The sequence below is a fragment of the Colossoma macropomum genome, unplaced genomic scaffold, assembly GCF_904425465.1.
Source record: "Colossoma macropomum unplaced genomic scaffold, Colossoma_macropomum, whole genome shotgun sequence".
Lineage (NCBI taxonomy): Eukaryota > Metazoa > Chordata > Actinopteri > Characiformes > Serrasalmidae > Colossoma > Colossoma macropomum.
Genome location: NW_023494802.1, coordinates 27111512 through 27135083, shown reverse-complemented (window position 1 = coordinate 27135083; position 23572 = coordinate 27111512). Strand labels below are relative to the sequence as shown.

At 38.0% G+C, this 23572-nt stretch overlaps 1 protein-coding gene across 1 annotated transcript in view; it reads left to right on the top strand.

Moving 5' to 3' along the window:
* The window catches only part of src (v-src avian sarcoma (Schmidt-Ruppin A-2) viral oncogene homolog), a 65142-nt gene extending 45830 nt beyond the window's left edge, over positions 1-19312 (top strand). Inside the window, exons 4-12 of the mRNA XM_036591038.1 lie at positions 849-947; positions 3915-4018; positions 7217-7366; positions 9895-10050; positions 11557-11736; positions 12212-12288; positions 12492-12645; positions 13148-13279; positions 15342-19312. Coding sequence (XP_036446931.1) covers positions 849-947; positions 3915-4018; positions 7217-7366; positions 9895-10050; positions 11557-11736; positions 12212-12288; positions 12492-12645; positions 13148-13279; positions 15342-15550 — 1261 coding nt within the window. The 3' untranslated portion in view covers positions 15551-19312. The remainder of the gene's footprint in view (positions 1-848; positions 948-3914; positions 4019-7216; positions 7367-9894; positions 10051-11556; positions 11737-12211; positions 12289-12491; positions 12646-13147; positions 13280-15341) is intronic.
* The last annotated feature ends 4260 nt before the right edge of the window (positions 19313-23572 follow it).

Sequence of the window (23572 nt, the reverse complement as noted above, 5' to 3'; positions counted from 1 at the left end):
AAATCCAGAGAAATCTCTGTGGGAAAGGGCAAGGCTGAAAAAAACTCTGTGTTGGATATCACCACATCGGCTTAGGAATACTTTGACAAACCGTTGTCAAATGCTGTTCACCGCTGCGTACACAAATGGGCCAAAGAAGAAAGGTCTATCTGGATTGTTGCTAGCGCCAAGTTAAAAGCCAGGATCTATCACAGTATGGGGGTTTACTAGTGCACATGCATGAGTAACTTGTTTGTCTGTGAAGGCACCGTTAACGCTAAAAGATATTTACAAATTTTGGAGCAACATATGCTGCCTCCTAAATGACTTCTTTTCAGGGACGTCCATGCTTTCAACATGACACCAAGCTGCATATTGCACATTACAGCAGCATGGCTGTGTAATCAGAGAGTATGAGTGCTAGAATGGCCAGCCTGCTGTCCAGACCCATAATGCACCTTGTGCTGCATTATGTTACAGCAATGAAGGCCCTGTTGGCACAGTTGTGCAGCTGAAGACTTGTATAATGAAAAAATGGCAAAAATCCTGCTTTCAAAATGCATCAGTGGGTGTCTTCAGTCCCCAAATGATTTGTGTTGCTGAAAGGAAATGTAACACAGGGGTAAACATGCCCCCTTCACAACAATTTTGCAACAGTTTGCAGGTATCATTGTATGATAATAAATTAAATATTGTTTTTTACTGTTTTTAATACAGTCCAAACTAAATTTACTAATCACTGCTTTTGTTTTACTACCATTTCACACACTGTCCAACTTTTTAAGAGTTTAGATTTGTGTACATCTGATGCACCCAAACACTTTAACATGCTGTCCGACATACTATAATGTGTGTGTTTTGTGTTTCAGAGAAGGGGATTGGTGGCTGGCACGCTCACTCACAACAGGAGAAAGTGGCTACATCCCCAGCAACTACGTTGCTCCCTCAGATTCCATCCAGGCTGAAGAGTAAATCCCTTTTTTTGCACATTTTCTCTTCCTCTTTGCTCCTCTCCTGTGATGCTCCCTTGTTTTAGTAGTTAGTCCTTCTTCTCTGCCTGCATTACTTTAGTTCTGAATGCTCCCTAGCATTCTTCCCTAAACCTTCCCTCTAGCCTCGCACACCATATTCCACCAAATAGTTTCATTTATTCTGTACAGGAATGCTCCTGCTCCTCCTCAATAAGGCCTGTCTTTTTCCCTTTTTTCTTCTTTTTTTCCATCATTTTATTCCCGAGTTATGTCCTCCTTACTCTGATTAGGTTGTAAGAGTTTTCCCTGAAGGTCTTCCCTCTTCCTAGCATTTCCCATGTGCATCGATTTTAGCCACCCACTCGTCCACTACTCGGTTCTCCGAACTTACTTGCCTGCCCCCCGCCCCCCCCAAGTCCACCCACACACATACATATACACATACACACATACATACATGTCAAGTCTGATTTTCTGCATTTTTGCAGAAGATTTAACATAAAATGCAGTCAACCAGAACTTTATTTAAGCAAACGCTTAGAACTAAAAAGGGAAATACAGATTTTTTTCACTGAAATGTCTGCTTGATTCAATAATTATAATGTAAACAAAGTCAATCAGAGTGTTTTAATGTAAAATATGTCATTGTAGAGAAACTATGCTTCCTGACATCAGAGGCATTATTGTACAGTAGTTTTGTGATAAGATTTGGCCTAAAACATATTTAAAATGCCTTTAACCAGCCCAGTGCACGCCAACACATCCTGCACATGAGAGAATAGCCTAAGTAAAATATAATTTCATAATATATAGCATATATAAATTATATCTAACAGTAAAATAATGACAATGAATAAACTCATTCTAAATAGTTGTAAAGTCTATCATGTGAATAACACATTTTTGGCATTCTTGTAGACTACAGAAATGGCAGAGCCTCCAGTCACAGATGTGGAAAGTGCTCTTAAGAAAGGAAAATGCACAACAATAAAGCAGAGTAAAGGCAAGTCTATCGTGACAGTCATTTTCAATCATGACTAACGCAGATTGAAACCAGCTATACAGGGCTGTGGGCGGGAGCGGGACAAACTTTTAGGTTGCTGGTGGGAGCAGGACAAACTGCGCCGATTCTCTGTGGGAATGGGATGAAATTTTGCAAGAGCAGAACTAAAAAATCTGTCCTGCACAGACCTCCAATATGTTTATACATCAGTTTGGATAGTAAATAAAATAACTGTATTTGCACTGTATATATCATGACCCCTGGTTTCTAAGACCACCACAATAAAGAAACCCAAGTTGGTCATTTTCTCTACAAGTTCAAATCAAATCACTCTAAACGACTCTTCATATAATTCAATAATGATTGAACTATGAAGAAAATCTGAAAAACTCCATTTTAAGGGTACTCTAGCATATAATAGTAATACAAGGGAAACTTGTAAGAACACTACAGGGTGCCTACAGGGCAACAACACTACAGGGCAGCTTCAATTAGAAGCTTTCTTGTCAACATTATCATGCGTTTTGCTGCACAAGCCTGTTACACTCAAAGGTGCAAAAGTGCAGAAAATCAGATGTATGACTCACACACCTAGACACTCGCTTGATATCAGTCACCCAGTCACATGAACATGCATATGCAGACACCACTTTTTAATGGTTATGATGTCTCACTTTTCCGCCTCTGTCCTGCCAGTCATCTCAGATTGACTCTGGAGAAGAGGTAAGGCTTAGTAACCGTACAGTCCTTGACCAAAAGCAGCAAAGAGTGCTTTCTTCTGTTTTTACCCTAGCAAACTTTTCTGATGTCAGAATATTGCAAGGTTGTGCGTGAAACTACAGCACCGAGACTGGTCTGCTGTGTTATATTACACTAGGGCTGGCCTGAACAGCATTTTATAGACTTTGAATGCTCTATTCATTTTCAAAATCACACTTAGGAATATTTATTGAGGCATTTTTAGTCATCCATATGAGGAAAATGATGTGGTTTCATTTTAATTAATGTTGCAGTTCACACTGTCTGCACTAGACCCACATCTAATATGAGCCCTTCAGACCTCTTTCTTTTTTTTCCCACTCGTGCATGAATGAAGATTGAACTCCAGATAGAAATCTATTTTCTATACATTTCTATACCCTGGTCCTGAAGGCCCCTGTGCTTTTCCTGCTTTAACACAACCACCTTAACTTAATAATGGGCCATTCACGAGCTGATCAGTTAGATCAGGTGTGTTGGGAGCAGGGAGAACTCTGAAAAGTGTATGGCAGTGGGCTTCCAGGACCAGAATTGAGAAACACTGCTGTATAGGATACAGGACGGTTCTGTAAAGGGGAGGGATGGATCCCTGACATGAATTTTTGATACATTCAATTAAACCAGCAATAATTTTATCTATTTTTAATGCTGCACTATGTATGTTTTGGGGATTTGGAGACTGCTTCAGTGGAAACTTGTAATTGTACTTGAAAAATAATAGTTTGTAACATCGGTTGTGCTTCTGACCCCTTGCCTGAGTGGATGAATCTGATGATTGCAAGCATGTTGAAAGAGTATTCATATAGAACTCAGCCAAATCTTGGTGAAGAATGTGTCTTCAGAAGATTTAAGTAAATTACCTACTATTCATCATATCTTCTTCAGTATAACATTGAATTTGCACATAACATGAGTACGTGGGTATTCAGATTATTCAGGCCAGCCCTATTTTTCACTTGGTAAAACTGTACTTTTCGGTTTCTCAGACTTTATCAAGCTGATTTGTTTCAGAGAAATGTTCAATAATTCAGGCAACTCTTACAGTATTAATGACTAACAAGCTATGGTGAAGGAGGCAGTTAATAGTGCTGTAGTTTTATATACAATTCATGGCTGAGATTTATTTCTGCACTGACTGTGTTTTCTCTCTCTCTCTCTCTCTCTCTCTCTCTCTCTCTCTCTCTACCTCTCTCTCCCTGCAGGTGGTACTTTGGGAAAATCACTCGCAGAGACTCAGAGCGGTTGTTGCTAAGTCTCGAGAACAGAAGGGGGACTTTCCTAGTCCGTGAGAGTGAGACCACCAAAGGTGATTTAACCTTTACCCCCATTAAAGAACGTCTACCCACATATCTGTGCTAAATTTCTTACTCCTTCATCTTGACAGTAATCAGCTGGTTTAACTGTGGCAGCACTTTTACCCCTTGAACCATAGTAATTTAGATGTGTTTCCAAGTTTTCAGTAACAGAAAACATGTTGGAGAAAAGTGAATGGATAGTTACTGAAGCAACATGCCAAAGTTATTGTCTCTGGTAATCAACTGTAAACTGCAGAAGCAGCAGGTAAAGATTAGGCTGAAAAATACTGGAGTATTCCTTTGAGACTTTCTTCAGGAACTGCTATGGATTATTCCGTAAGTACTATGAAACTAACGTGGAAGTTGTAGTAAAACCGGAATGAAGAAGAAGCACAGCTTGTTAGGCGTTTATATATAGACTGATTGAGGAAGTGTGTCACATAGAGCACATGTTAAAACACAGCTCTGTTCTTGTTTTTAAGTAGTATCAGATACCTAATAGTCTGCAAAAAATAAACGCAACAGGGCGGATGCAAGATTCCAATTGCATATTCAAATAAGGATGTGTGTACCTGTGTGTGTGTGTGTGTGTGTGTGTGTGTGTGTGTGTGTGTGTGTGTGTGTGTGTGTGTACACACTACTCAGTGCAAGTCAGGAACCACCCTATATTTTTTCATTTCCAGTGTAAACAGCCATTAAGTGCAAGTTATTAAATTTCAGCATCAGGAAAAAAGACATGAAGCTTATCGTCGCTGTCCAAAGAAAAACAAATATCCCCAAAATGGCAGCTTTACAGCAGAGGGAAAACGTTCTTTACTTTTAATATAAGTTAATGCAAGGAGATTTTATTCCAAACTTTTCTGAAAGCATTTCTGTTGGTCTATTCATCATGACATTTTCACACAATGTAAAGGCAGCTGTCGTCTTCAAAATATGTAGAAAAAAAAATTGGAGATACATGACGAGTGCCGATATACAGGAACAGATAATAGAAAATGACATAGATGCCAGTAATAACAGCATTTTTTGGTGATGTAGAGGTCTGGGCTTTGGGATCATTGTTTGATTTCTTGATTAGTTTGATATCTTGATGTCTTGATTAGTGTGCTTAGGGTTGTCTTGCTTTAGAATGGATGTCTTCCCAGTAAAATGCTTTCCAGAGGGTAGAGCATGATATATTAAAATTAGGTTGTACTTAGCTTTCAAAACCAAAATCATCACCATGCTTGACTGGTGGTTGTAGATATAGTTTGAAGTGTCTTTTATTGCTTTGACAGCATACATACTACCCTCTGTTACTTCCAGAGATCTTAACTTTAGGCTCATGAGTCCATAAAACCTTACTACTTTTCCTTTTTCCTTTTCTCGCTAAGGACCTCCTGACAGCTACACATCTTTTGAGACCCATAGTGGTAAAAACGCATAGATTTTTTCAGATCTGAAGTAAGAGTGGAGCTTGATTTTCTCCTCTCTCTCAAAGATGAAAACTTTAAGTACTGTTTATTTGATAGTGACATTTTTGATGGTCTACCAGGTCTCGTACGGTCATTAGGAGTCTCATTTTCTCTATAGTTTTAATCATTTTTAGCTCTAGTTTCAGAAGCTCACTCATTTTCCTTTGACTTTGCCCTTCCTTATGCAAGTGGGGACCAATCTCTCAGAAATATCTACTGAAAAATTAATAACTTGTACCTAATGGTCATTTAAAGTGGAAATTAAATAAAAAAAAAGGGAGCCATAAAGAGTTATTGCACTATTGCACTTTGACTTTCCGCCCTTTCTTATGCATCTGTTTTAGCTATTTTAGATGCACATGAGAAAGCAGCTAAGGTGTGTGTGGTTGGCTGCTTGTGTGAATGTTAAAGTCTATTTAAAGGAAAACATAATGACACAATTTCAGAATGACATACTGATAATGGTATTATGTCACTGATGTGGTATTGCTAGAAGGACATAGCTATAACTCTCTAGTTGTAAGAATGGATGAACATAGGGTGGACAAATGAACTACTGAAATACTGTTAAATCTCTTGTGCTGAGAAATGAATAGCCTTTACTTAATAGCTGTTTTGACTGGAAATGAATAAACAAAGGGGTGATCTCTGACTTTGCTCAGTACTCTGTATGGGTGTCTGTGCATGTGTGTACACAGACATAGATGTATATCAGTGCATGTCTGTTTGTGAGTGAGTGTATCACTGCATGTGTGTGTGTGTGTTGTGTTTGAGCTTTGTTAGTTGTAGAGGTTACAGAAATGGGGGTAGGTGGGGGATTGCTGAGGGTGAAGGAAGGAGGGGGTGCTCACAGGAACCGAGAAATAGAAGTAGGTCATCATGAAATGCCACTGTTACCAAGAGCCTTATAACCCTATTCATACAGAGAAAGAGCGAGAGAGAGAGAGCACATGACAATGATTCAGGAGTCGACGGGGAAAGAAATAAAAGGAGAGAATTAAAAGAGACATCAGAGCGTAAGACAGTGAAGTGCATGGTTTAAGCCAGCATGTGTGGTCTGCTACACAAAGATATGCATGTTAATGTTGGAAGACTGCCTCCTAGTGACTGTCTTGGAGAGATGCAGAGATTTATTGCATGCGTTAGGGGTGCCTAAACTTTTGGCTTGTTTTTGCTTGCACAATGCAATTGTTGATATGTAAATAGTAATTTAGTGAAGTTTGATGTGCAAATCCTCTTTGTAGAGAAACTTACAGACTTTTTTTTTTACAATGGTGGTGATAGGAACTAGAAGGTACAATATCTACAATACAAACATAGCCATTTTATTCAATTTCCAAAATGACCAGTGATCCTACACGTCTTCTGAGGAACTATTTTGCTTTACAATAACCCTGCATGCACATCTCCACCATGAATAGATTTTAAAAACACGTACCAGAGACAATGTCTCGTTGTTGGGCAACTATTACATGTAATATAGAAAAATCTAATTTTAAAGGGAAAAATTAGAGGCTAATCATTGGCTGAGACTGTGGGAGGTTACTTTCTAGCAGGCCAAATGTCCAGGTTTGGTCCATGGTATAGATGTATTGTACAATTGGCCTTTCAGTGCTATCGTTTTATTAATGCTACAACTTTCATTAAATTCCTCAACAGTGGCATTAGAATATTTTCATAAGAATCCATGTGCTGCTGTAACTCAGTTGTAACAATATTGACACTCTCTTTACGCTGTCTGTCTACCTCCTTCAGGTGCCTACTGTCTGTCTGTGCTGGACTACGACAATGTGAAAGGGCTGAATGTGAAACATTATAAGATCCGGAAGCTGGACAGCGGTGGCTTCTACATCACATCTCGCACACAGTTCAGTAACCTGCAGCAGCTGGTCAGCCACTACCGCAGTGAGTCATTTACTGTCTGAACACTGCATGTGCGTTTGTGTTGAAAAGGAAGTGATAACACTGTTTCTTTCCCAGGCCTGCAGTACCTGACAGAAATATGGCAGTACAAACAAAAAGCCAAATAGTTTTGAAATGTCAGATGCTAGTGAACAGTAGACCTCGATGTGGTACAAAAGATATTTGTGTTACTGCTATTCTATAACTAGAAAAACTGAGCACAGTGCTTATGTTAACATGTGATTGTCTTTGGACACTAAATTACTGTTCAGACATTATTAATTTGAAATGGGGACGTGAGGTAGTTTAAGTGTACCACAGGATGTCTGTAACATTCATGACTGATTCACACATGATATGAAATTCTGGTGTAACTTTCAGAGATGGGAAATAGATTTACGCATTGCTGTCACCCCAAAAACGTTTAGTATGCAGTATGTTTAGCTGCTAGTTGGAAGTGGAAAACATATCCAAACTTTTTTGTCATTTTACACTTTTTAGTGTTCAAGTCGTACACTGCAGAGAAAACATGTTATTGCTTATTAAGTGATACGAACACTGTTAAAAAATGACTGTGGTAAAAGCTAAGTAACCTGGTTGCCTTAATAGTAAGTTAACAGAACAAAAATCTGTTAACTTATTTTTTGAAGTTCACTGAACTCCAAATTTTAGGGCAACCAGGTTACCCACTTTTTAAAATGAAAACATTGAATCATTTTTTTTTATAGCAAAGAGGCCATTTCTGGCTCATGCTACCCAGTAATGCCAGAGGATGGAACTTAATTGAAGCAAGCCACATATAGGCGTTGTGGAATTATTTGACACTTGACACAACCGGTGCTAATAATATTTATTGCAAAATCTGTATTAGCAATATTTTCAGGGGTGGCATGACCAGGAAGGATTTCACTAGATCAGATTTAATTAAGTATTTTAAGAAAAACCATTGCCAAGAGCATAGCAATTTTACATACTTTCAAACTTAGTATATTTTACACTGATAAGCCAAGACATTATGACCAGTCACGGATGAGGCAAATAACATTGATTATCTTACTTGTCAAGGTCTGGGATATATTAGATGGTAAAAGAACAGTTGGTTCTCGAAGTGTTGGATGTGGGAGAGATAGACAGGCATGAAGACTCGAGTGACTTTGACTTTGTTATGACCAGACGACTAGGTCAGAGCATCTCCGAAACAGCGCTTTACCTGTTTCAGGTGATGTGATGAAAAGTGTGATGGGAAGTGATGATGCCAGGATGCACTGTGGGATAAAGTACATGCCAGTGGACCGAGTGTGATACTCTGGGTAATGTTCTACTGGGGAAACTTGGGTCTGGGCATTCATGTCATTCATGTCAGTTTGACACGTGCCACCTACTTAAATATCATTGTGGACCAGGTACACTCCTTCATGCAGTGGTGTTCCCCAATGGCAGTGGCTTCTTTCATCAAGATAAAGCACCATGCCACTCTGCAAATGTTGCTCAGGAATGGTTTGAGGAACATGACGAACAATTCAAGGAGTTGTGCTGGTTTACAAATTCCCCAGATCTCAACCCAATCGAGCACCTGTGGGACACCTCGCAGTGTTCAGGACTTGATAACATTTTGGTGCCTCAGCTTCGTCAGGTTGGAGCTGTTTAGGACCAACGGCATATTAGGCAGGTGGTTGTAATGTTTTGGCTCACTGGCATATTTGTGACACAGACCACTGCTTAAATAAAAACAAAATATAATATTTTTTAAAAATAAAATATTAAACAACAAAAAAAAAAAGTGGAATGGTATATCAGTATTTAGAGGCACCTGTTGAGTATTTAGGTTAGTTATAGTCTCAGTTGCTTAATCACTTGGCTTGCTTTGGCTTGCTGGCCAGAATAATACATTTTCTTTGCAAAGTAGATGGACCCCCACAGTACACTAAACACATGCCACAAAAGCAAACTATTCCATCAAACACTGCATCTGACAATCATGAGCATCAGTTCATTCAATCACTTACTAAACAACAACCAAATATACCCAAACCGGTTTTAATTTCAACTTATTCAGTCTTCATTAGTGCTGTATGTCTGTGCTGTACTATCTGCTATGTTACTGTAAATAATGCCATCCGTAGTCCTGAGTATTTGTCACTAGAGGGATAGATTGTGTCAGAGGAGCCCAAACAGAAGCCTTTGCATATTCTGCGTAGAGGAGGGGGCAAAACCTCTCCCAGTGGATGTCAGAAACTGGTAGACAGTTATAGGAAATGTCTACTTAAAGTACCAGGTACTGAAGCCAGGGGTGTACTTCACAGAGAGTACAGAGAAAAACTGTATTGTCAGTATCAGTGCTCTGTATCGGCAGAAACTTGGTCAAGTAAAGGTAACAGAAATAAAAAAGTAGTGTCAGTGCATCCCTATTTGCAGGCATGTTTATTCGCAGGGGACTAATATAATTTGGTGTTATTTCTACAGCTTATACAGTTCATAAAATGTAATTAACTTCAACCAAACTCTTGTTCTGTCTCTCCTCTCTCTTTCAGAGCATGCTGATGGTTTGTGCCACTGTCTGACGGATGTGTGTCCTGTGCTCAAGCCGCAGACTCAGGGTTTGGCTCGGGATGCCTGGGAGATCCCTCGTGAGTCTTTACGTCTAGATGTTAAACTGGGACAGGGCTGCTTCGGAGAGGTCTGGATGGGTAAGAACCACCATATTCACTGACTGTGATCAAATGTTAGAATAGATTCCAACCAGTATAGCAGTTATATTGACAGGCCTGCTTTTTATAAGTATCTGCGAAAATATCGCAGACAGCATGCCAAGAATTAGCGATTTTTTTGGAAAGATTTGAACTTGCGATCTCCTGAAAACAGGGCAAAAACTTAAAAACAGTTGTGCCACTTGAAAACCCACTGGGAATTACCCACTCTTTCAGTGATAGCATTACAGAACTGGTAAACATACTAAACATAATGGTTAAAATAAAATAAAAAGAAAAGGTAAAATCTAAACCTAATCTTCAGCACAAGAATAACATGTTTAACACTTTATGAAGAGGACTGATGGAGAAATAAGAGGTAATTAACAGAAACCAAAAGTGCAAAGACTTCTCAGTTGCTCTGCCCCCACTGCAGCAATGTTTTATTTTCAAAGGAACACAAGTTTACATAACTTAAAAACATACTCTTGTTAGCCGTGTAGCCTTTAGGGCTCATCTAACACACTTCACTTGAGCTAACAAAATAATGGAACAGCCCTTAAGATGGCGCAGGGATTTCCCCCGGGCGGAAATGACAAGGCCAAGAGGACGAGGGCTTGTTAAAACCGGTATTGAAACAGGTACAAGTACACAGTCTCCCAAACTGGTTTCACAAATACATTCTCAAAACTTCTCTTAACCCACTCAAACCACATTCAGGCTAAATCAGGTTGTGCAGACAAGTCAATGTGGTTTAGAACATAGTATGACTTCCTATGAACTATAAAAATGTAAGCTTCTCCATGTAGTTAAAAGAAGGGGCAGTCATGTAGGATAACTGGAACTAATTCGCTGAGCACAGTTTGGTACCATTCTGCACAAGATGACCACAGATGAACACAGACACACTGTAGGGTAATATGTGTTAATCAATACGATGTTTGATTACGGATTTTAGGGCCACATTTTTTTTCTGCACAAATGAACCTCAGCTGTATATGTTTTGAACACATGAAGAAATGTGTCAGTTGGATGCCAGACCCACCAGTGAACCCTCGAACTGAGCTTTTAGCACAAAGTTAGCTTCTTATTTGAATTTTCCATTCTACCTTAAGTGGTGCAGCAGTTACAAATATAAATATATCAGATATTTTCACCAAAATTTTTCACCCTTAAAATCATTGGCAACAGAATTTTATATCAGTCAGGCCCTAGTTGAAACCCTGACCAAGAGTAAAAATCCTCAACACATTTCCTAATTATTCATTCTCAGAAACTGATTTGATTTTTAAACTATCATGTTCAGTATTATATTCAGGACTGTTCAATACTAGAATATTTTGTACTGTTTCTATGTGAACAAGTTAGTATTAGCATGCAAATACATCTGTTTTACTTGATCATCTGAGAATTCTTTGTAGTTCTAGTTCTAGTCATTTATTCAGAAACAAATGACCCTCAGCTACAATACTAATAAAAGTGCTAAATGTCCCCTGCTCTGGTCAGGCACGTGGAACGGGACAACACGTGTGGCCATAAAGACTCTGAAGCCGGGCACCATGTCTCCAGAAGCCTTTTTACAGGAAGCTCAGGTCATGAAGAAGCTGCGGCATGAGAAACTGGTGCAGCTGTACGCTGTGGTGTCTGAGGAGCCCATCTATATTGTGACGGAGTACATGGGGCAAGGTCAGCATTGCCGAGGGTCTACTGTTAAGTAGTATAGCAGTCTGGACAGTGTCATTTAATGAATTGTATGTTTTTTAAACTAAATTATGCACTGCCTGTCAAAGGTTTGGTGATATCTAGCTTTTCATATTAGACATATGAAGGAGTAAACAGGTTACTTTTTGAGAAAAACAACAACACCCATGTTTATCAGTTACTAAACAAACTATACACTAAGAAAACTCCTCACTTAGCAGTTGTAACTGCTTCACATGCTTATCATAAAAACAAGTTTTTCCAGACATTTCAGTTTGTTTATTTTTGTCACAAATATTTGAATATGTGATTTTGTTTTGTTTAACTTAACTTGTTATATGTTAGAAACATGTGCTCCTTTATTAAATAACTTCTTGAAAAGCTAAGTATGTCCAAACTTTTGATGCTGAGCCTATCTATAAAGAGGACTGAGGTCATGATTTGATGTGGTGTCACACAGGAAGTCTACTTGACTTCTTAAAAGGGGACATGGGGAAGATGCTGCGGTTGCCCCAGCTTGTAGACATGGCCTCCCAGGTGAGTGACTTATTAATTAGACTCATTGCAATCACATCAGCAAGGTATAAGAGCCACCACTGCTGCAGATGATAAAAGCTAGTAATAAAAATTTGAATGCACTGAGCATTTTTATCTTGTGCAGTGAACCGTGAGGTTAGTGTAGGACATCAGGACTGCACTGTGTGCTCAGTGTGGCATGTTTGGGTTTGTGTTGTCCTCAGATTGCGTCTGGCATGGCGTACGTGGAGAGAATGAACTACGTGCACAGAGACCTCAGAGCTGCCAACATCCTGGTGGGAGATAACTTGGTGTGTAAAGTAGCAGACTTTGGCCTTGCTCGCCTCATAGAGGACAACGAATACACAGCCAGACAGGGTAGGACAAGCACTGTCTATCTGTGTGTCTGTCTGTCTGTCTGATTATCTCTCACTGTCTCTGTCTATCTCTCTGTGTCTGTATATATATCTCTCTCTCTTCTGTTTTCTCTGCTCTTTTCTATCTCTCTTTTTTGTCTCTCTTCTCTCTCATTTTCATGAAATTTCATGAAATTCCTCTCTCTCTCACACACTCACACTCACACACACACACACACACACACACACACACACACTCACACAAACACTCACTCACACACACGCCTTTCTCCCCCACCCCCTCTCTGTTCCTGTATATCTGTTCAATTTCTGGAAAGCTTGATATCTTTCTCTTCCTCTGAACTATGTTATGTCCGTTTCATTTTCGTTTCCGTTTCTTTTAAAATATCATCATTCATTGTTTTCATTCATTCATTATCATTACTCAATTGTTAAAACATTGAACAAAAGCATTCCACCTAGTGTGTATCCTCATAACATGCCTCATCTCCTTTTAACCACAGGAGCAAAGTTTCCTATAAAGTGGACTGCACCAGAGGCTGCCCTGTATGGACGCTTCACCATCAAATCTGACGTTTGGTCATTTGGGGTTTTACTGACTGAACTGGCAACTAAAGGCAGGGTGCCATATCCAGGTAAACGTGGGGAATAAACCAGTTTCATTCATTCAGCAGCATTTGCGTCATTGCATAAATGACCAATGACTTGTAACAGATCAAGTTTAATTGCTGTTTGTTTCATTGACTGCTGTAGCACCCAAGTATTCAAATCTATATACCAGGGCTGGACACGGCTATTCAGATTTACAGATATCTGCACTCATTTTAATATTACCATTATTGAGTTATTAGTTATTCAGCGTTCAATTAAAAAGTGTAGTTTTGAATTTAAAAAATGTGTATTATCTTGTCATTTTAAATACAATGTTGACTGTGCAGCTGATATTGTCACATTGAGTGAAATGAAGTGAAATTGCAACATCTAAGTAGAGATTCGTATTGAAATATTTCAAACAAAATGACATATGATGTGTACATATTTGTACAGTTTAGTACAAGTTGGTTGACTTGGTTTACTTATTACCTGAAAAAAAAAAATCTCACTACTCATTTTACCTCTGTGTTACTTTCTAAAACTCATACACATGCCTAACAAGACACAGCTAGTTGTGCACGATTTAAAATTGCAAGTGCCTGATGCTGTTTAAAAACCCAGAAACTAGTTAGTATAAACAATTTAAAAACAGCTTCCACAAAATAAAATCCTCATGAATAAAATCTACAGCTTGCAAAGATATTCCTGAATGACAATCAAGTCTGGCCTAGGTGAGTTTGGGATCTCTCTTCTTTAGCATGGGGGTCTTTATCCATTAGTTTCCTAATAGTGTGATTAGATGGTTTGACAGACTGTTTTAGCATGTTTACAGTGCTGCTGGTGCTTAGACAGGAACAGATAATCTCCATAGAGGAAATTTGTTTGAAATGCATTGCACGTAATTAATATTGCTCATTTGAGTAACGCAAGAAACAGCATTCTTTTTGGTCAGTAACTGTAACAACTGTGTTACACTAGTTGTCACTACTACACTACACTACTAGTCACAAGAAAAAGAATTACATTACTGTAACAAGTTTGTACTATGATACCCCAACACATGTGACTCTATCTCTAGGTTCTCTAGGTTAACTGGTAACATGTTAACTCATATTTGCATAAAACACATGAACTAAACAATTAGGTACATACTTAAATGTTATGTGTTTAAAAATAAGGATATTAGAATAGGAACTTAAGATTAAAATTAGGGATGCGCATGGGTACTCGAGTACTTCTTTTAACCATTCAGTGTACTAGTATGCCAATACTGAAATGACTGTTCCGGTACTTGTTCTGTTTAATCACAGGAAGACTAGCAATTCCATGAAACGCTACTTTTATGTTTTAGTAAGACTGTAAAATATTACAGTTTTGCTTGTATTTGTAAGTGTGTTCGTATATTGCACTATGCCACTCCGAAATGTGACATACACTTTAATACGTGATTGAGAAGGCATGTGTAGCATGACTTTATTGTTGACTTGCTTAACTAGTATAGCTTATGTTAGCTAGGTCCAGAAAATCATCCACTGAGGAGAAAAACAATCTGGATCAGCATCCAGTGCTTCACCAGTTAGCTGTGTTTTTAGCTCACATCTGAAGAAGCCTTCATTAATCATCCAACACAAAAACTACCAATTTTTCTCAGCTTTTTTAAAATGATAAAACATGTTTTAAAATGTATTCCTCTGCTAAATGTTTGTGCTCCTGATTTTTTTGCCTCTTAACACCAGAGTTATCACCTAAACAAGTAAAAGCCTCTGGACGTACATAATGTTTTTTATTTCCTACCTGCTGGTAACCGGATATCTGTTCGTTAATTCTTGCGCATACCAAAGTCCTTATAGGAAAGTCTGTGAGCCATCTTGTCAACGCCACCAGTCAGTAATTTCAAGTCATGCAAGACCAGGCTCCTTTCTCTTTGACACATACTTACATGAAAACATTATTGAAGTCACCAGTAAAATCTGACAGAACTAGCATAAAGAGTATGTAGTGTTTGGCTCAAATATCTTGCATAAAATCACCACAGTTAATGGACCTCTCATAATAACAAGTTCTTGCTTATGATTACACTAACCTCTTTGATGTCATGCTCAGGGATGGTGAACCGCGAGGTGCTGGACCAGGTGGAGCGCGGCTACAGGATGCCCTGCCCAGCTGAATGCCCTGAATCCTTGCACGAGCTCATGCTGAGCTGTTGGAGGAAGGAGCCTGAGGAGCGACCCACGTTTGAATACCTGCAGGGCTTCCTTGAGGACTACTTCACCTCCACTGAGCCGCAATATCAGCCAGGGGAGAACCTGTAGAGAATGCCCTGAAGAGCAGCTTTGGAGAGAAGCTTGGATGAGGCTGTGCTGCACTATGCTCCTTACAAAGAGTATGAGTGTTAAATGACAGCTAACTTGCACAGTGAAAGGAGAAAGCAAACACCTCTTTTTGTATTAGCCACAAAAACTGGTGCTAGAGAATACCTCTTAACCTCCTACAAAAGAACATAAATGGATGGAACTCATAGAGGTATTAGAGGTATTGTTTGAACTCGTTTTCTCCAGCTCTTTTTTTTGTAGGTCAGTAACGATCGATCTTTAGCTGCTTTTCTGACCTCATTGTGTTTCCACCTCGCCTTTCTTAAGCTCCTTTAGAGGATGCTCCAGATCTGTCACTCATCCTCTGTAACACCCCCCCATCCTTTGCTCCAGTCTTCTTCCGAGTCCTCCCCCTCCCCCTGCTTTGCCCCAGTTGCACCCAGGCTCCAGAAGATAGGGATAGGCCTGGAGTTCTCCATAGAGGCCCAGAAAGCTATGGTTCTCTTCAAGAAACAAAGCCGGTGGATGAGACTCGAATGCCACCATCAGACACTGAGAGGACATGATTTTGAGGGGAAATGTTTTGATTTGGTCAGATGTTGGTGTGTAGTCCTTTTCCTGGTAAGCAACTTCTTACTGTCTTACCCTGTCCATCCAAGACCATAAGTATCTTCTCCTGAAAATGATGTTCCATAGTTTCCTTTCTTAAACCTGGATCACCTGGAGAACAGTTGAAATATGAATTTTTTTTTTTTTTTTTACTTTGAAATGATATTACGTCATGCTTGCTTCATGCTAACAAAGTCATGAGGCAGATCGGACACGGTCACGTGAAGTCGGCAAACTGAACATCCTAGTCAAACTATCAAAGACCAAACTCATGGAAAATAGTTTTTTCATTTACTTTTATTATATCACATGACTTTTTCTGATATGACCCAAAACAACTACTGATAAAGTCTCTTGTTAACACAGAGACAGCTGTATAGTCTTGTGATTATGTGCCAATGGGGGGGGGGCAGGTTTTGTACTGTTATATAAAAAAATGTATTTTTATTATGTAATCTTTTGGTATCATCAAAAAAGAAACGGATGGGTGAGCTTTGCAATCAGATTTGATTTGTGAGGTATGAATATCAGCCTGATGCATTTGAAAGAACTCCTCTAATCTCCAAATGATTTTGCTTTGGGCATTCTTCTTTTAGTGTTGATCATTTTCGGTGTTTAGAAAGATCCTTTGTCATGAGCCTGCAGTTTTAAGAACCAGTCGATATTTTAACCTAACTTTGTTTTCATCTAGTACCATCGTGCACTATGCTGCTCTGCCATTGAAAACCTTTTATGAATGCTTTGCAAAGGCAACAAAGGGCAACTAGTATCAGACATGTGGCAGGATCTTATCATATATAGGCCAAAACATAGGAAATGTTTTGTTGGGTGTTATGTTTATCCCTCGTCCTGAAGTCTTTGATCAAGGCACATTCTGTCTGGTTTGTTGTAAAAGGTGAATTACTGTAAACCTGCTGAGACAATATAGAGTTAAAAGGTTTGTAGGAACTGTAGGGTATTTTTAATGAGTGATGATGGTGACTGGAACTGTGAATAGTAGATGAATTAGCATAAATAGGTGCTCTCTGATGCACTGATGTTTCCAACAGCCTGCCTTTACTTTAGAGTGGTACTGTTGCAGGTAGATGAGATGTCCCATGTCACTGGTCAATTATGGCTGTAAATACCGTCCTTTGGTCATGCTTAATGTAAATATTCTATTTATTCATATTGTTTAGTTACAATCATCTGGCTTGCTCTTAAACTGAACATTATGGAGTGGTCTTCCACACACTGTTTATTTGCATTGCATTGCTGTCTCATGAAAACCTCCTAACTCCATTTTTTCCCTCTTTTTGTGAACGTTATTTGAAATAATTTGAAAATGCCACCTGCCCTTTACTTTTTGTGACGATCAGGCCAATAGAAGTTTTGAAAAGCAATCCTTTCAAAAGTCATTCCTTACATTATCATACATTAAGTTAAGAATGTGTTTTTCCTTCTCCTATAAAGTTATCATTTCAGGAATACAAGGTTTTTTTTTACAACAGCGATGATGAGATCATTTTGAGTGTAGGGTTGGATGAAATGTGGAACAAAATCTAATTGAGTTTATGAATATTCAGTATACACTTCTCCCACAACTATCATCAATTCACCTTCACACAAAAAAGTGTTCTTTTGTAGCAACTGTTGCAAAGTTGAACTCTTTATAGAAAGTTGGCAAAAATCTTGCATTATTAGTTTTGGTTTCAGACCTGCCTGATTTCTATTAGCTACAACATAGTCCAGCTTAGTAGCGTCACATTTAAAACTAAAAACATTACAGTACTGTGCAGAAGTGTTTAAAGGGCCCATATCACGGAAACAGAATTTATCCCTTTTTAAAAAATAAAGCTGTGAAGCCTGTTTCGAATTTGCTCTTTTTGTGATGTCACACAAAACAACTTATTTGCATATGTCTACCTGTTCAGCCTGCAGCAGTTTAGCCATTTCACGCTGAAATTCCAGTGAGTGGACAGCCCGGACTGTTTTGGAATTATGCAAAATACAGGGAAGCAAATTATAACAGAGATGATTTACATATATCAGTCTTAAAGGCAAAGTAACAAAATTTCATTTGAATGCATAGAGGTCGCAAAATGGTCATGTAATTTTTTTTTTCTATTATTTATCTGTTATTTGCATTTATTCTTATATTAATTAATATATTAATTTTCCAAGGTAAATTACAGTCCGAATTTTTTTTCGATTGTCTTTGCATTGTACTTTCTATAGTGAATCTAAATGTAGTGCATTACAATTGAATAACATTTTTTCTAACGTTCTATAAAATTTAGCCAACTGTTGCTATAAAAGTACACATTCATAGGAGAAGCATGGATTGATCAATTTTACTCCGTAGCTCTATTTTTTACTGAATTTCTCGAACGGCACTGGCATTGAAATTGAATTAAACCATGAGAAGATGCTAATATATGCATTCCAGATGTACTAAGTTATTTGACAGTAGCTGATATTACTTATACCGTACGGCTAGCCATCCTCCAATTCAGCCTTTTTACTAATTAACTATATTCCTGCATTAATGGTCATTGTTCATGTACATATGCTTCTTTACTACTACTATTTTGTCTAAATTAATTTTTTAAAACAGTGGGTATTGTTTGGGTTTGGCTCTTGTGGTGGATTCCTGCAAAACATTCCCACGTAAGTGCTCTGTTTTCTCGCAATAAAACTGCTGAAGGTATTGATCACGTAGTTTCGCACCGTATGTGTTGCTGTGGATTATGGTCTCTCTCCTGGAGGACAGGTGTACTGTAGACATTATTAGGTTAGAAACTGTGGTTTGATTTAAGGTGGAAATAATGACTTAAGTGACATGCTTGTTTACGATGAGGAACTGGAAAACAGCATTTTTTTATTACAATATGCTATTGTTGTACCAAATAAGTCACATTCTTTCCCCTTTTTAAATTTATTGACACCTTATTAGTGTACTCAGCCTATGCAGGGTTTTTTCTCGTTATAAAGTCTTTGCTTTTCTTTTATACTCCATTTTCTCTTGCTTACAGTATATTGTACAGTTCTGCAATGTTATGACATGTTTCAAATGTAGAAGAGAACTTTGCAATGAGAGTTGTATACTTTAAAAAAATTATGATACATTGTTATCTTTTGTAAGTGCAATAAACTACATTTCTAAAGTTTGGATTTAAGAGTGAATTTTATTGTGTTGTCTTTTTTCTCTTTTTTTTGACAGCTTGTGCGTATAGTAAGAAGGAAACCACAACAATAACAAAACTGCTGTGGAGGGCAAAACTCCAAGTTTCTCTTATTCAGTGGTCACCAAAACTAATATGGTCAGAGGTTGAGATACTGAAGGCTGAATTAATTATACTCTTAGAGGGAAGTAAATCATAAAAATGTAAACAGTCATTCAGAGTGGTTTGTGGGAAATGTGCCAAACTTATCAAGTCAGAATTGTTCACAGTGGTGATAGATGTCCAGATGTCTGAAGTGTTCAATGGCTCTGAAAGCCAACTCACATAAAGTTATTATACAAAGTGGTTATAAATATGTTGCGAGATGCCCGAGACATTGTTTTATCCACCATTATCAACACTACATATAAAAACTCAGGAAACACATGTAGGTTTGCTGGTCATTTTTGGACAGTAAATAAAATTGCTATATTTGGGTTGTGGACATCACAACCCCTGGTTCCTATTACCAATACTGTAAAGAAATCAGAGTCAATAGGCCTACCTTTCTCTACAATGACAATTTCCTATCAAACCACCCTGAATTACTTTGTTTTTATATCTTAACAACTGAATTCTGCAACAAAAAAAAATAATAAAATCTGAAAACGGAGGTTTTTCAGATTCACACTCCAAACAGAGTTTAATGAGGAAAAAAAAGAAAAAACTGGCAATGTGAGTATTTTCTCTGTTAAAAATGCAATAACCATTGTATTATCTTCCCAGCTGACACATGACCGACCTTCAAAGTTGAAATGTGGTTGAAATAATGTCAGCTGTTTTTTTGGCATTGAAACAACTGTTAAGATTAAATGGTTGTGAAAAGGTTAACAAAATACTAATAAATCAACGTTGAAAGTTCAAATTTAAATCATCAAATAATGTCTTAAGCATCCTGCTTTATTAATATGATCATTATTATTATCGTTTTATTAGCATTTTTTATGTTTTGATCATAAGACCACTTCAAAAATCTAAATTTATGTGTTAAAAATAGCAACAATTTATGTGTTAACATCAGCAACAATAATAGTAACAGGCAAATAAAGTTCGGGGAAAAACCCTTGCTTGCTAACTATGTTAGCTGACAATCAGCACCCGTACTGAAGCGGGCTGAGTACACCCGTTTTGAGGCTGCCCGAGTGCCCCCTACACTGCGGCGACACGCCAGAGTCACCAACGTTCAGCTGAGCGGGAACAGCATTTAGAGCTGCTTCTGGAAACTTCAGAAGGCTTCGAAACGCGTTTCGTGAGTAATACTTCATTTATTTGACGTACCAGCAGTTTTAATCGGACATTTACTTAGACTTAATCCTATAATCCAATAATGTTTAACTTTTTACACAATAAATCGAAAATTAGCGTCACTTGCTAAGTTAGCCGGTGTCTGCTATGATGAACTAGCTGGATTAGTCACCTTGACTTTGATTGTTTGCTCTCACAATGTAAGAAATTACAGTGGTGTGAAAAAGTGTTTGCCCCCTTCCTGATTTCTTATTCTTTTGCATGTTTGTCACACTTAAATGTTTCAGATCACCGAACAAATTTAAATATTAAACAAAGATAACACAAGTAAACACAAAATGCAGTTTATAAATGAAGATCTTTATTATTAAGGGAAAAAGAAATCCAAACAGTGGTGAACCTTCCCAGGAGTGGTCACCGAAATTACCCCAAGATCGCAGCGATGACTCATCCAAGAGGTCATAAAAGACCCCACAACAACATCCAAAGAACTGCAGGCCTCACTTGCCTCAGTTAATGTCAGTGTTCAGGACTCCACCATAAGAAAGAGACTGGGCAAAAATGGCCTGCATGGCAGAGTTCCAAGACGAAAACCACTGCTGAGCAAAAAGAACATAAAGGCTCGTCTCAGTTTTGCCAGAAAACATCTTGATGATCCCCAAGACTTTTGGGAGAATACTCTGTGGACTGACAAGACAAAAGTAGAACTTTTTGGAAGGTGTATGTCCCATTACATCTGGCGTAGAAGTAACACAGCATTTCAGAAAAGGAACATCATACCAACAGTAAAATATGGTGGTGGTAGTGTGATGGTCTGGGGCTGTTTTGCTGCTTCAGGACCTGGAAGACTTGCTGTGGTAAATGGAGCCATGAATTCTGCTGTCTACCAAAAAATCCTGAAGGAGAATGTCCGACCATCTGTTTGTGACCTCACGCTGACGCGCACTTGGGTTCTGCAGCAGGACAATGGTCCAAAACACACCAGCAAGTCCACCTCTGAATGGCTTAAGAAAAACAAAATTAAGACTTTGGAGTGGCCTAGTCAAAGTCCTGACCTGAATCCGATTGAGATGCTGTGGCATGACCTTAAAAAGGCGGTTCATGCTCGGAAACTCTCCAATGTGGCTGAATTAAAACAATTCTGCAAAGATGAGTGGGCCAACATTCCTCCACAGCGCTGTAAAAGACTCATTGCCAGTTATCGCAAACGCTTGATTGCAGTTGTTGCTGCTAAGGGTGGCCCAACCAGTTATAAGGTTTAGGGGGCAATTATTTTTTCACACAGGGCACTGTAGGTTTGGATTTCTTTTTCCCTTAATAATAAAGATCTTCATTTATAAACTGCATTTTGTGTTTACTTGTGTTATCTTTGTCTAATATTTAAATTTGTTTGGTGATCTGAAACGTAAGTGTGGCAAGCATGCAAAAGAATAAGAAATCAGGAAGGGGCAAACACTTTTTCACACCACTGTATGAAGTTGAAATGTAATTTTTTTAATTACTATTTTAAAATTGGGACGACATTGTCGATTTCATGTCAGTAGTAGTTGGATCTCTGTGTGCCAGGTGACGGGCGTTAGTGGCTGCTCTTGTGGCCGCAGGAACACAAGAGCGGACACCATTGATCATCCACATCGCGGACACCACTGAGCAGCCACATCGCGGCCACTTTTATTAGCGGACGCCATTAATCATCCACATCGCGGCCACTTTTATTAGAGAACGCCATTGAGCGGCCACTTTTATGAGCGGACATCATTGAGCAGCCACATCGCGGCCACACGATAAATACACGATACCTGTAAAAAGACATCGTAAGGAAATGTTGAATTTGCGTTATAGTTCTTAAACTTTAAATATTAAATGAAATAATAAATATTAACTATATACAAGTGTATTGAGTAATTGACAAATTAATAAAACCAGATTTAAACAAGAAAAAAAAGTAAAAAATAGTCATAGATAGAATAAACTTGAGGTGTTCTTTATTTGACACCAACAAACATAATTTAATACATAATTTAATAAAGTGTTAAATACTTTGTAAACATTACTTATGTCTTAGTAATGTTAATGTTCATGGTTTATTAATGTTAATAAATGTAGTAAATAATTTTCACCAAAGTATTACCAAAACAATTACAGCAAAAGAAGAAAGAAAGTAGGAAAAGAAGTGCAAAAAACTTGGACTCTTAATTTATAGGACAGGGACCACAAGCATCTAGAAGGCGAAATGTTCATCACACAATTAAATATTTAATCTTGTTATTTCTACATTAAAACTGAACTGCTTTCCATATTATTTCCATACACATTTTAAGTTTGTCCTTTATTATTATTTAAATACCAAATACCCATTGATTTGCAATAAGCCTACAAAACAGAACATCAGTGTTTAATTATCCTTGCTTGTCAAGTTGAACAAAATGTGTTGTGTAGTTCAGCTTACCTTAAATAGAGTGTGAGTGGTGTTAAACAGAAGCAGACATCAGCCTATCAGGGAGTTACAGCAATATTAAGATTAGTCTCCCATAAGGAGAAAATATATATATTTCAAATATATTTGTGAAATATATTTTTGCAATATATGAAAATGGCCAAAAACGTATTTCTTAAATCTATATTTAAAATGCATTTATTTGTATTTGTTATTATATTTTTCAATTGTATGTAATTTTAATAAAGGTTAAAGATGTAACTAAATATATATGAACTGAATGAACGGTACTGACTGCTGTGTTTTGCATTGTGCTTTGCGTTAAGACACTCACACAAAATGTATGCCAAATAAACAAGATATGAAATCGTCAAACTACATTTTCACAGTGTATCTATATCCACAGCACTTGCTTTTGTCCAGTTAAAGGTCCATTTACCAACATTTACAATTAAGATACTGGAGCACAAATTCATTTCAAAAGATACAAATTCACTTCAAAAGGCGACCTTAATAAAATGTGGCTGC